The sequence below is a fragment of the Pleurodeles waltl genome, chromosome 10, assembly GCF_031143425.1.
Source record: "Pleurodeles waltl isolate 20211129_DDA chromosome 10, aPleWal1.hap1.20221129, whole genome shotgun sequence".
In the NCBI taxonomy this organism is placed as follows: Eukaryota; Metazoa; Chordata; class Amphibia; order Caudata; family Salamandridae; genus Pleurodeles; species Pleurodeles waltl.
The window spans coordinates 842,808,539-842,822,593 of NC_090449.1; the positions used below are offsets into that span (position 1 = coordinate 842,808,539).

Below are 14,055 nucleotides of genomic sequence, written 5' to 3' on the forward strand. Positions count from 1 at the left end.
ATTCAGCAGTTAGAGTCCTCAAGTAACTATAACATGCGCCCTCGTCATGCACTGCTAATTTACTGCAGATATTACATGAATCATGAAATCATCTACAACATCAATGATGATATAACATTTGCAGTAAAATTATTGATGAGAAAGCTGTCCATAGTGAGGGGCACCAGTTAGTTACCTTGTAGCACGAGTTATAGTTACTTGATATAACTAGAACTGCCTAATTTCTATGGTTTTGTGTGTAAATTCTGTACCTAACTATAACGTCTGTTACCTTTGTTTTTTTCTTAGTGATTATATACACACGCACACACACGCACGCACACGCACGCACGCCTACTTCTGTTAGTGCAGCCTTCTGGGAAAGAACATATACACCTAAAACAATCAAGACCTAAAGGGTTTACCAATGCTTGTAATATCCTATATAAATGTGAGCTCTTTCTTTCCTGTGATCTAATTTCCGATGCTTTCTTTTATATTTATTCAGATATTTTCAGAGACAAGGTCAATGCCTTGTTAATAGACGTCGGGATTCCATTAAATGCCTTACGGGTTTAAAAAAAGAAATGAAAATGTCACTTACCCAGTGTACATCTGTTCGTGGCATCAGTCGCTGAGATTCACATGGTCTGCATAGCTCGCCATCTGGTGTTGGGTCGGAGTGTTACAAGTTGTTTTTCTTCAAAGAAGTGTTTTCGAGTCACTGGACCAAGTGACTCCTCCTTCTGTACTCATTGCGCATGGGCGTCGACTCCATCTTCGATTGTTTTCTTTCCGCCATCGGGTTCGGACGTGTTTTAGAGTAATGATATTACAAGTCACATGCAAAGTGTTCTCTAATAAGATTAAGTACGCAAACACAGCATGTTGTCAGTTCAGATATAAGCCTCAAAAGCAGTGACTACATTCAAGTAAGCCAATAAATAGGGAAAACGAATACAACAGTTACGTAGAAAGGAAATGCCTATCAATGTGTATACACGACAAAAAAAAGGGCAGAATCCTAAAACACAAACGTGATGGTTAATGGCATTGCTCGCGTTTTACTTCAATGATGAATCCCCAGATCTTCTGAGGAGCCCGAGCTATTAAGATATCCAACCACCTGTGCAAATGAATTCAATTAGAAAGCAAATTACACAAACCATTTCTGATCATCTTGTTTAGGTGTCTAGGCACAAAATTTATATCTGGCTGTGGGTAGCTTCAGATTATCATAAACCGCAGGAGTGTACTGCTCATCATCTGTGGCATTCAGTGATGCATAAACATGTGCTGCTGATTTATGAGAGGGCCAGGTGGTTTTAGTAGTTGATGCTGTGCATGGATCTGCTCTAAGACTACTGCTTAAAGTGTCCATGCCATTTCTGTGGACTATAACACAGCCAACCCTGAAACTGTACTGAGCAGATTAAAAAAATGCCCTGGAATCACAAATATGTCCCTGTAGTGACCCGGTCCATTTCACAACATTCCCAACAAGAAGAAATGCCACTTCTGCCACGTAAACCTAAAAATATTTTCTGTTAGATCCTGAAGGCTCCTTGCAGTCAAATCTTGTTTTTCAATATCAACATGAGACCCTCAGTGGGCTACTCCCACTACTGTCCCAGCATAGGACTTCAGTACAGTTTATGTCCCTCAAATTGTGGATACAAAAAATGTAACCACTAACTGAAAGTATTCACTAGCATTCTGTGTTTTTTCCCCATTAAAAAAATACCCTTTACCATGGTAGTGGGAGAGGCATTTTGTAACAAGTTTGAAAAGAAATCCCTAAAAACTGCCAATATAAGCCGGCATGATGTAAAAAAAAAAAAAAAAAAAAAAAAAAAAACACACCACACCACTTAAAGTTGGTGACTTGCTAAAAAAGATTCGAGCTGTATAAACAAGATGCATTGTGGATATAAAGGACTACAACATACATAATTCTGCAGGTTACCGTCAGCTCTGCACCTGTAGCATTCAAGGCGCAGCTCTTCTGGAGAAAAATCTTCAAATCCTGCAAGATGAACAGCAAAATATTTTTCATTTAGGATTGAGGTGAAGCAACACATATTAATGTAGAAATATACATACATACAAATATACCAAATTTAGAACAAAAAAGTATGAAAAAAGGCAATTTACAGCAAGAGTAAGGGATTAACAGACAGGTACATTTATTTGGTTTTTTTTCTGAAAAGGTCTTATTCTAAGGCTAAAAGGCCTGATTTGATGTAGGTGGTGGTCTCATTTTCCAGTGATTGGGAGGTCCAATTCTTCTATCAGACAGTCTGCTTTGTAAGAAATTTGGTCAACACAGGAATCGAGATGCAATCTGTGCTGCAGACTCCAACCTGCACTAGAACACAGCCAGACTTACAAATCTGTCACACAACAATGCAGCGCAGCACCCAAAGGTAGCACCAGATATAAAACTATCCTGCTGTCTCCGTAGTGCTGGCGCACAATCAGGCTGCTAAGCACCAAAAGGTGTCAGCATGAGTCTACCATAGATTTTGTACTGGAAGGGTACTCTTCCAGTACAAAATACTATGCTGAGACAAACTTTAAAACTCTTCTCACTTGGCATGTGTGCTGCTCTGTACAGCACATATCTAAGGTGGGAAAAGTTAAGAGAAATTAAAGCAGTTCTTTTTAACAGCCCCTTTTAAGTGGTGTTTATGTCTGGTGCAAACCACTCTCTAATATTGTTAGTAGATATGGTTTTGCGTGCATGAGTACCACCCATAAAAGGTCCCCTTGTTGCGGAGTAATGTGAAGCAGGGCTTTAAGCTGGTTGGTGTTCTTTTCAGGCAACTTTCCAGCGCAAAACACATTTTGCACTGGAAAGTAAATCTAACAAAACAATTGTGCAGGTATGCATCGCTTTTGTGGCACAAACCCAGAGAAAAAGATTTGTAATCCCACTCCAAATCCCTCAAAATGATCAGAGAAAAGCTATTCCCACTAGGCTAAGGTCACAGAGTCCAATAAGCAGCCTGGAGACTTTAATAATACTGAAGGAGATATTTCAATCCTTCTTCCAAACATTAAAGAATTAATCAGAATACGTTATTTAAAAATAAAAATAAAAAAAAGCTAATGTTTAACCCATCAATGGGAGGGGGGGGTTAAAACTTTTGGAAATTTGGACAGCTAACCAAGCAGACTCCACTCCACACTAACCTAATTTCCCAATTTTTCTTTTCTTCGCAGGTAAGTTTCTTATTTTTTACTGCTTAGCTGCTGCGGATTTTCCACCCCAGTGTGGAGCACCTTGATGTTATAGGAACTTCACTCTTAATCCTTCATAACTTTTTTTCAACAAAAATATCCATGCCAAATCTGTACATTTTCCCCCACATACTGATGATTCAAACAGTACCCAGGGTACTCTAGAGGGAACCTGAAACTAGCACAAATAACAAATTTTATTTTGGGGGGGGGGGGGGGTGTTGGTAAATGGGAACAAGTGGTATGCAAGAAAGGCTATGATCTTTTTTAAATATTTAAAAAAAAAATAAAAGACACTTTTCTGTGCAAGCATTACCACAACAGAACTGTAAATAAATAAACTACATAAATTGACCAGTTTTTGTATTTTTCGGGTTTCTACTAACTTACAGTTTGTGGTGAGATATGAAGCCAAGAAGTGAAGCTGGAAAGCTATAAATTTCTCAATTGTTGACAAAAATTCTGAATTCAGCAAGGGTCAATTATGTAGACTGATCATGGTTTTCCAAAAGAAACTATTTGTTGAAATGGAATAAAAAAATAATAGAAATAAGTTGGAAAAAAATAGAAGCATTTTACGTGGCAGAGATTTGATCTTTAATTTTGTAGTGAATCCTAGTTTGCTTTAATGGGAAACAGGAGTTAGCTTAGCCTTTGGCTTGCTGACTTGTCACTTGTCACCTATTGACTTTTACCCTTCTTAGTTTGCTCTGTTTTAGCGTATGTATTTAATTATTTATTTTAAAGTGGCTGCCTTGTTTCTAGATAGGCCAGTGTTTTAGTTTCACATTATCAGTGCCACCGCACTAAGCTGTCAATATCAAACAACAAAGATAAACAAACTGTAGGTGTTCACATTAGGTACTTTCCCTCTTCACACCTTCGAGAGGATTGTTTACATAAATTGCCGTCCCCAAGCAGGTCTTGTTATCTATTGTTTTGGAACAGACCTATGTCAGGGGTCCGAGCAGATCTGTATAAATGCACCTCACTTAGACAGCTAGTCAGAGGGATTCCGGCCAGATGCCATCGCTGCTATCAATGCTGCATGTTGCCTTGACGCTGACCTCTTCGTGTCCCTATGGAGTCTGAACTAAAGACCTCATTCACAGGTAACAAGGGTTGGGGGCCTCCTCTCATGGACTTGGCAGATTAGGTTTAACACACCTAGCTCTCTTCTAGGTTAGAGACTAGGCTCATATTATTAGGGTATCGTATATCATGTCATTTAATGTCATTGCAAGATGGTGGGGGTCTTTGTATTAATGACTCGTCTTTACCATTCTGTTTCTTGCATTATTCATTATCCTAATCATGGCAGCCCATGCAACTTATCGTAGATTGCAGTTTTGATAAATCAAACCTATTGAAACCTTACTGCATCCTCTTCATTGCTGTGTTTGATTGAGACATGTTGTCATTGCGAGAAAGGGGTAATCTCCGTTTAACCACGACACTCCCTGGGATGTCACACGCTTGAGTCCATGCGTAAAGGCTGCCACAAGTCACCTTTTACTCTCTGGGTTTTTGGTGAGGTACTGCTTGTGAGCTGGGAGGGTTGGGACGACAGTTGCGATTTGTTGTAGGACTGGCATAGTCGCCTACAAACCTAAGTAGTGTCATCCTTAAACCAGCAGTCTTGCCTAGAGCAAGAGTCAAACTACGACAATTTTTTGCCTCAATTAACATTGTATAAAATTAATATTCCAACATGTACATCAACTCATTTTGGTTGAGGGATATTAAGTGTTTGTTGGTTGCCCAAAAACTTGTGACACCCAAAGCCAACAATGTGTCTGCAGCTTATGATTTTTCATTGTGTACCCTCTAAGCTATAATTCAGTGTGTTAATATCTATTGAAAGAAAAGTGGGTTTGAAGGAAACCTGTGCATTTTTTTTAATTGGGCTGACGATAATGAGTTTAGGGATAGTGGTTATTTCTACAACTCTGCATTTGGGATTAACCACATTACCATGTGGTTCACAGATCATTTTGTAAAGTGGGGGTTTTCATGCACACTTGCTTAAATTTAGACCCCAAAATGAGATAAATTAAATTGATAATAACATATGTTATACTATTCTGCGTTCCCACACATCTCTTGATAATAATAGTATTCACTAGTGTGGTTAGGGCTACCGCCGGAAATATGATAGACCCCAAAACGCAACGCAAGACATCAAGTTTTGCCTTGCAAGCTGACGCGATGTGGATGGCTTCTATATTTATGCCGAGGCTCGGCTGCCACCTGGGGAAACCTACCAAATGTAAACATTTTTTTTAAAACGAACCTCGCTTATGTGGCCGGGCCTCTCTTCTGCATCAGAAGAAAATGAAAACTGTGACTATATAAAGTCAATGTTGACTTTGCATGGTGCCTGGTTTGGTTCATTCTTGTCTCAGGTAATTGGCCAAGTCACAAGTGGACGTTTTGTGGATACCAGCAGATTACATCCCTCTCAGAAAAGTAAAGAAAACAAATCCTTTATTTCCTCTTTGCTTGCCTATATGTTAAAACGAAGCCCAAAAGAATCCAAATTGTCTCTGGCTCATCATGGTGAATAGGATGGTCTAGGTCTCAAGGGAGCAGAGAGACAGCTGGAGCTTTGGGGAGGAGGTGCCTCCAATATCCAGGTTGGGTCAACCCAACCCCATTATTTTTTAATTTCTGCCACCCTTGGGGCAGAATGGGGTAAACTCTCTCAATGTACACACCTGGGGGCAGAAAGATGGAAAGGGTTGTTATGGGATGGGGCACAGCCCATTGCTTAGATGGGATGCCTACACCCATTTTTTTGTTTTTTTGTTTTTTTAAATAGTAGCCCTGGTATCAAGGGTGTGGGTGAGGGGTGGGGATTGAATGGGCAAATCTGTGGTTGATTGGTGGTAAATCCCACACCTTTAGGTTTGGTATCGCTCCTTCACTTTTTACATTATGTGTGCTAAATGGCCAGACTAATGGTTTCTTTGCAAACCCAGAATTTTAATTAGTAAACAAAACAAAGTCACTTAATGCAGCTGTTCAAATGCCATAATATACATCAGAAAAGGAAGAATCTGCTGCAGAAAGACAATTCACTAACTTTAGTATCAATCAGATCTTCTAACTCAATATTGGTCATCAGACTACATTTAACACATGGACAATTCATAGTGAGGACCAGTCACATACAGTGGACAGAACTTTACCTAAAAGGTTAGGCTTTTCCTTTGCAACCGAATAGCAAGAGAACATCCACTGCCCAGAAGACTCCCAAGACTCCATGTCTTGTTGAATCATCTCTCTTAAAAAGAAAAAAAACAAAGAGTAAATGTAAAGTATGAATGAGTACAACTTACTAAGTAAATGAGCAGTTATCCGAGGGTGTGGGTAGGTGGATGTAAAGAAAGGTTTCAGAAATTGATTGGTTTTTAATATCTATACGAAATATTAATGTCTGTTGCTTTCACATCCATTCTCAACGAGCAATGCATCAGTCTACGATATTTTTCTCACCACAGCTCCACATGAATCAAGTTTCAAACTATGTATGATCTTTATCAAACAGATTTGTGTAGTTCACCTACTCTGAGCATGAGTCAAGGTTGCTGCTTGAGGAATGCTTATTTTATCAACTACTGATCTATCTCCACTTGACATGAATTGTGTTGGGATTCTCCAGATCTCTGCACAGAGAGTACATGACCAAGGAATGAAGGAATTAATATGCATATGGAGCTCACATTCTTAGCTCCTCTCCAGTAAAATCTCTACCAAAGAATCCTTTTTAATCACACATTCCAGCTTTTCAGGTCTATTATTCCTTCCTCCCTTGATTCCTTCCTTTGGCATGACAGTCTGTGCTCCTCCTTCAGGGTGTATGTAAACTCTTTTTCATCTGTAGAATCACATGTAGGCCAAACAAATGCTTCGCTAGACAATGCAGAACACAGAAGAAGTCCATTAAATATTTAAACTTGTGCTCTGCCTATTCATTAGAAACTGATTACCTATTTCAAGGAGATGTAATGAGACGTGGCCTGGACACAAATCAATTCTCTCATATATTGCCCTGGATAAAATAGCACCCGAAGTTCTGTTCATATCAAAATATCTCTTGCAGTTTCTAATTTTTCTGATGTACAAGAGATTATCATGCATGAGGGAGCCCTTGTTTAGCATGCTATTGTCATTCCAGAGCAATCCAGCTATACTTGTCAAATTGCTCACTTCAGCTGTCCTATTTTTGGTAATCTCAAAATTAAAGATGAAAATATCAAGTGTAGTAAACAAACACATACATACACATTGAAAATCTATTTCCACTCGACAATAGATAACACTATCTCAAAAATATAGCTCTGCGACCAATTTTCCTTTAATAATGCTCTTAATTTAAACCTTCACCATATCATCTAAACACAACCAGAATTCTTGGTCACAGGGCAGGGGAAGGAAGCACAAGAATAATGGCGAAATGAAAAGGAATGCATCCTCTCAATAATTCATGAAACAACACATTTCAAAATCATGTCGGCTAAAATGTTAAATGCAATACGACCCTTATAAACTGTCCTTTGGCATTCCATCCAACAAGGGGTACTACCAACTGGCAGATGCTTTCAATGCCTTAAGCAAGGACTCTTAGGAAATTTGTATTTCACATCTCAAAGAAATTTGTAAAAAAGCAACTGCTTCGTTATCACATGCCTCCCCATCATTTAGTCTAACCACTGTGCAGGATTTACAATCCATTATACTCCCTAAGGACCTCTCTTGCCACCCAAGAGATCCTCTAGCATGTGTGTTCTGTATAGGTGCAGCAAATGTCTAACTTTTCTTTGATTTTTGGCATTTTCAGAGCTGGCAAATAGGAAGCTTTGGCTATCTCTTGTAAGCCTCATGTATTCAGAAAAATGTGCAACACACACAGATGCCACTGTATAGTTATAGTTAAGCCAGAGTTTCCATAGGAAGAGTGTTTTGTTTCACTAATAGCCTAAAAACTTCCTTAATTTGTTTCATTTTTTTGTTGTTAAATAAAGTTCATCCACCTTAGCTCCTTCCTGGAAGGTTTTAGGGGTATCAGTCAGGTTGGGGCATGGAAAGAGGAGGGAGTATGAAAACAGTATTCTCCCATGTTACTTCTCAAAGGAAACTTTGGGAAGCAATACTAAAAAAAAAACAGGTGAATGGAATTACACAAAATGTAGCAAAAAGTCAGAACTTTACTCAGAAACTGTGCTTAATTTGTTCCATCAGTTTCAAGAAATTTGCTGTTGAGGATGTGATTGGAGTAGGCTTGAAAGGGTTATAGTAATATATATATATATATATATATATATATATACACATACATACACACACACACATCTAGATGGTTCATACCGTGCTTGGGGGTTAGCGGACTTTGCAGGAGTCCCGCAGTACGGTCATATTGAAAATACAGGCATTTTGGCTGGCCACATGAGCTTTCTCTCCCATCCCATCCCCTCTGCCTTTTCCGTCCTCCTGTACTGGTACCGACCCGTGGGACCAAAGTTCTGAATATATATATATATATATATATATATATATATATATATATATATATAGGTAAATTAGGGATACCCTAAATCCCTGCCACTTATGGGTGTGGGAGGTGTATCCTAGAGGGGCACCTACACCTTACTCCTCCACCATGGAGGACAGAGACTGTGTTGCAGGGGTTTTGTTGCAGCACTCAGGCAGGGTTGGCTGCCCCAGCGGGTTGACCGCAGTCCAGGCCATGCAACCAATTGCTTTTCACACCTACAGCTGAAGGATGTACGTGGCAGTGGGTTGGATGCCCACAGGTGGTTGGGTGCATGGCCTGCAAAGACTTCCCACTGTGTACGGCCAAACGCTCTGTGCTGCAAGGGATTGGCTGCAAGTGGTAGGTTGGGCAAAGAGGCCTAACTTTTCAACCAATCATCCGTCAGACAAAGCCAAAAGGCCAATGTGCAGCAAGTTATTTACCAACCACCCGAGGAGGGTTAGCCACAGGGCCTGCGATCACATTCTCCCCCAAACCCTGTGCACTGCTAAAGGCCATGCACATCAAGAGGGCAGGCTACCTGCAGGGGATTGGGAGCTGGGCCTGGACCTGCAGCAAATTCCATACGGCCAAAAATGTGCTCAAAGGGAGAGTTAAGTGAATAATAATAATAATAATCATAATAATACAGAATCTAGAAATTCACTGGGAAAAAACAAAGGTATAAGGGAAGTAATTGACAGTTTTTGAAATAAGGTAATAACTAATGTTTAAAAATAATAATGATAAAAAAAAAAAATTAAAACACTGAAATTCACTAGTTCTCCTGTCATACCCTGCTCATAACCTCACCTATTATCACACATGATATGTAAAATTACATCACTGATGAGATCATACAATCATTGGGACACCAGCTTGCGAGAAAGTATTTCAACATACTACAGCTTGGGCAATTTTCTTTTCACCTTAATAAGATTACCCACTTAAAGACTTCCCAAGACCTGCAGCATTAATTTGAGATTTTGACAGGTATACATTTGACACTGAAAATACACCTTCTGTGAAGCTCTAGGGACAACCCTAAGTAGTTTTGGGAAATACACTACACATGTTCCTGAGATGGATACAGTGGCATACAACACTGGAGCTATGCTTTCAATACAAAAGAGAGAGATAAACCACCTCTAAGTGATACATCCCAATATTCTTCAAAAATCTCCAATGCCTCAAAATCTTCAGCGAAGAACTGGAAAAAGAAAGATCTCACCTTAAAAATGTCCTTGTTGCACAGAATTTGTCTATAGCACTGTATTACAAATATTTAATATGGGCATGTGCCCAGACATCCACTGGTGAGTAATCTATTGTTTGCCTTTCCTCACAGATTTCTTAGGACTAGGCGTTGGCTTTAAACCACAACCCACTTTCAAACATCCCTCTGCAACCCAGATTAGGTGCGCTCTTGTTCAACATGGAGAAATACTTGTACCCCAAACATTAACGATTTGCAAATGATTCATCACCTAACTTCCAAAATGAACAATCAGATTTGCATCCAGGGCTTATGCACTTTCCAGGATATGGACCCATCCATGTACACTCAGTAACTAGGATATAAATGACTATTGTTTTATCAGTGAGCCAGTAGGTAGTTATAGTTAGGACCAACTTTTTCCAAAGATTGAATGTTTTTTGTTTTGCCAATAACTTTGGCGCAGTTTGACGAATCTTCACAACTAATCAGTTCAGCTGCTTTGGTGAAATTTTTGGGGTGATGTGTCAAGCAGAGGCTAAGAAAAAAAGAGGGGGATCACAAAAAACACATTTTCCCCATTCTATGCCTATGGGATTCTTTTTACTTTTTGGACACGACTAAAGCCAGAACACCAAATTTATCAGGAAGCTAGATCTTGGTCCAGACAGCATGCTTTTCATAATTTGTTCTAAATCCTTTTGATTTTTTAAAGGTTCAAAATATAGATATCTAGGGATGCGGATTGTCCGCAGATCCACCCACTGAGAATTTGTGGATCTCTGAGAAAAGCAAGGCCCTGCTTGGCTGGCTGCAACCTGAAAGGAAAGTTGTGATTGCCATTAGGTTTCTCGCATTGGCCCAGGGGAAGTAAAAATATAGTGTAAAAACATAAAGGGGGTCAGAATTCAGGTATCCCGACCCCAATAGGACAGACGGAGTGGCCCCTTGAGGGCAAAAAAAAAAAAAGAAATCCACCTTTTTTTCTTTTTTCTTTGTCCAATCCGCAGATCCACCGCTGGGCTCAGCGCAGCCCACATATGTAAACTCAAAGGATCCGCGGCTCCAGGAGAAAAAGAAAATAAATAAATAAGTAAATACACCCACTGCATCCAATCCCATGCTATGCAGGGCCCAAGGCAGTTTTGGGTGCATGCGAATGCAGTGGTTATAGTAATGTTGAACACAATAGGAATTCACAGAAAAAACCCCAAAGGTTACAGGGACTTTAAAGTCAGGTTGTCGTTCTACCTGTTGAAAACCATACAAATTCAGCAGTTAACTATATTTACCTGAAGAAACTATAACTCATGCCAGAAAGTAACTTTAAGCAATAAGTTATAGTTTCTTAACTTAAACTAGAACTGTTACATTTCTAACATTTTGTATGGGTAAAACATCAATCTAACTAGAACGTCCTTGTAACCTTTAATTTTTTCAGTGAATATTATAAATAACCCAGTCACCACTGGGTAGACTTAGGAACATGTTTCTTTAGGAAATGCATTTTTTGTTTTAATTGTAACCTTGGTGCCATTTGACGAATCTTTTTTTTTTTTTTTTTTAAGTGCTCTTTTTTGCCTAGTTTGTGCATGGAAAGGGTCGGGATGATCCATCAAGACGGAGCTGAGGAAAAAAGGGGGAGACCAAAACACGTTTTTCCCATTCATTTTCCCATAGGAACTTATGGCACAGCTATGGCATAAACCGCTTAACAGATTTACATTCAATTTGGCAGAAAGCTAGATCTAGGTCCAGAAAGAGTGCTCTTTTGCTTTGGAGTAAATCCTTTGAGTAGATGTTGAGCAATTAATACTCAAAACCTCTGTATATCTAGGGATGCAGAGGCTCCAACAGATCTCATACGGAGATCTGATTAGCTGTCACCACCTCAACCAGGAAGTGGTGAAAGCCATTGTGACAGACACACAGACACACACAATATGGAAGGTTTACCCTGACCCCGCTTAGCCCTGGTGGTAGGGTCACAAAAATCTTTGGTTTTGAAATTGTGCAAAATATCTGAGGAGGATCTCTTACCCACCCGCAGGGAGACAAAATGTTTACTACTGGTGGGAAAAAGGGGGTGGGGTGGGGGTGTACGCGTGGCCCTCTCCTTCACTGGCCAATTGCAGCCTCTGGGAATCTATCGCCCCCGGGCCCAGAGCCCACCCCCAGAACATAGTGGTTTCCCTACTTGCACAGGTGTGGGCAGGGAAACCTGCCTTTGCTTTCGCTTGGCGGGAGAATTTTAAAATCTCCCGCCAAGCAGGAGAAAAACACAAAGCCCTCCACCAGTGACCAGGAGCTTCTAAATGCTCCCACCCACAGGGGAGCAGACTTTTCCTCCAGGGTCTGGTGTGACTATGAAGAGAGGTGGCACACAACCCTCTTACCCTGGTCGATTTCTGCCCCGGGGATCCCAACCCCCAGAGCTTGGCATTATCATCTGCCACACGACTTCCCTCTCCGGGCTGGCCTTAATGTTAGTGAGGGGAGCATGTGGGCAACCCCACCCCCGGGATGACTTCAAGCCCGGGAACCTCATTTTCATACTAAGGAGGAAGAGGGCACATAGCACCCACCCCTGGGGGATTTTGGCCCAAGGGGACTACTTTCCCCTGGGCCCCTCACAATAAAAGGTGGGTGCCCCAAGGGCATCATAATTAAATACTACTTTACGTTAATAAAAACCCTAGATATTTACAGGAAAAAAAAAAACAAAGGTTAAGTTAACATTTATAGTTAGGTGAAATGAACAGTAACAAGGAAACGTTTTAAACTCTAAAAACAATCGAAATTCATCAGTTATAGTTATCTCAAGTAACTATAACTCGGCCTCAAGTTAAGTAACTCACGCCCTCACCATGCACTGCTAATTACACCACGTATTACATCACTCATGACATCTTCCATCACATCACTGATAATATCACAGCAGCATTTGCAGTGAAATTATTAATCAGATAACTGTATGGTGAGGACGCAAGTTATAGTTACCTTAGTTCACGAGCTATAGATAATTGAGATAAATATAACTGGTGAATTTCTTTTGACTTGCCTATATCTTTGGCACAGTTTGACGAATCTCCACAAAATATTCCTAAAAAGAGTGTGCCGGTGACTTGTTGCGCACCGAAAGTTTCGGGTGGTCCATCAAGTGGGGGGCCAAGAAAACAGGGGAAAAAAAAAAGTTGCCTTACCCATGTTAATTCCTATAGGAACTTTAGACACGACTACAGCCCGAACCACTGGACGGAATTACACCAAATTTGGCAGAAAGCTAACTTTTGTTACCCAGATTACCTTTCGCTTATATGGTGTAAATTCGTACAGTAGTTTTGAGATATTAAAGGGAAAATACGTTTGTTGGCAGCCATCTTCGGACTTTGCTTCAGTTGAATCACACCCAAAAAAAAATAAAAAATGACGGAAGGGGCCATGGTAGCATAACCCTGACCCCTTAACTCACTGGTCAGGGCTCACTCAATTTCTGTTTTTTTAATAAGCCATTGGGTAGGCCAAGTCCTAGGATCATTGCTATTTTAATGCAGGGGGCAGCCTGACCCCCCCCTCCCCCCTTCAGCCTCAGGGACCACCACCTCCCTGGGACATTGTTGTAATTGTGTGTGTGTGTGTGTGTGTGTGTGTGTGGGGGGGGGGGGGTGCTATGCCCCCCTGAACCCCTGGGAACCACCACCTCCCCGGGGCTCTTTATGCTTGAAGGAGGGGGGTGGTGGGGGTAGTGTCCCCCGCCCTCCCAATCATGGAGCTACGGATGGTCCTGGGGACCGCCAAACCCTAGGGCTGGCTCCTGCTATGTCCCAGGGTGCCCATCCCTGGGACATAGGTGTTTGCTGTGGCTTGGCGGTAGTTTTGACAGCTGCCAGCAAGTCACAGTAAACAGCTCTCCCTCGCTGCGAGCAGAGGTTTCCTCTGTTACCCTGCCCGTGGAGATGCAGGCTGGGAGACAGAGAAAACCACTCACAGAGAGTGAGCTGCTTTACATCCTTCTCTCTGACAGCAACGCAGGAGGCGAGGAGCAAGCTGGGACAATGGGGGCCTTCAGGCTCCCCCCCCA

The 14,055-nt window shown here is 41.0% G+C and overlaps 1 protein-coding gene across 1 annotated transcript in view; it reads right to left on the reverse strand.

Annotated features, from left to right (window-relative positions):
• NUP42 (nucleoporin 42) overlaps positions 1-14,055 on the reverse strand; it is a 207,733-nt gene that overhangs the window by 103,011 nt on the left and 90,667 nt on the right. Inside the window, exons 3-4 of the mRNA XM_069211532.1 lie at positions 6,414-6,508; positions 1,929-2,005 (exon numbers count right to left, since the gene is read on the reverse strand). Coding sequence (XP_069067633.1) covers positions 1,929-2,005; positions 6,414-6,508 — 172 coding nt within the window. The remainder of the gene's footprint in view (positions 1-1,928; positions 2,006-6,413; positions 6,509-14,055) is intronic.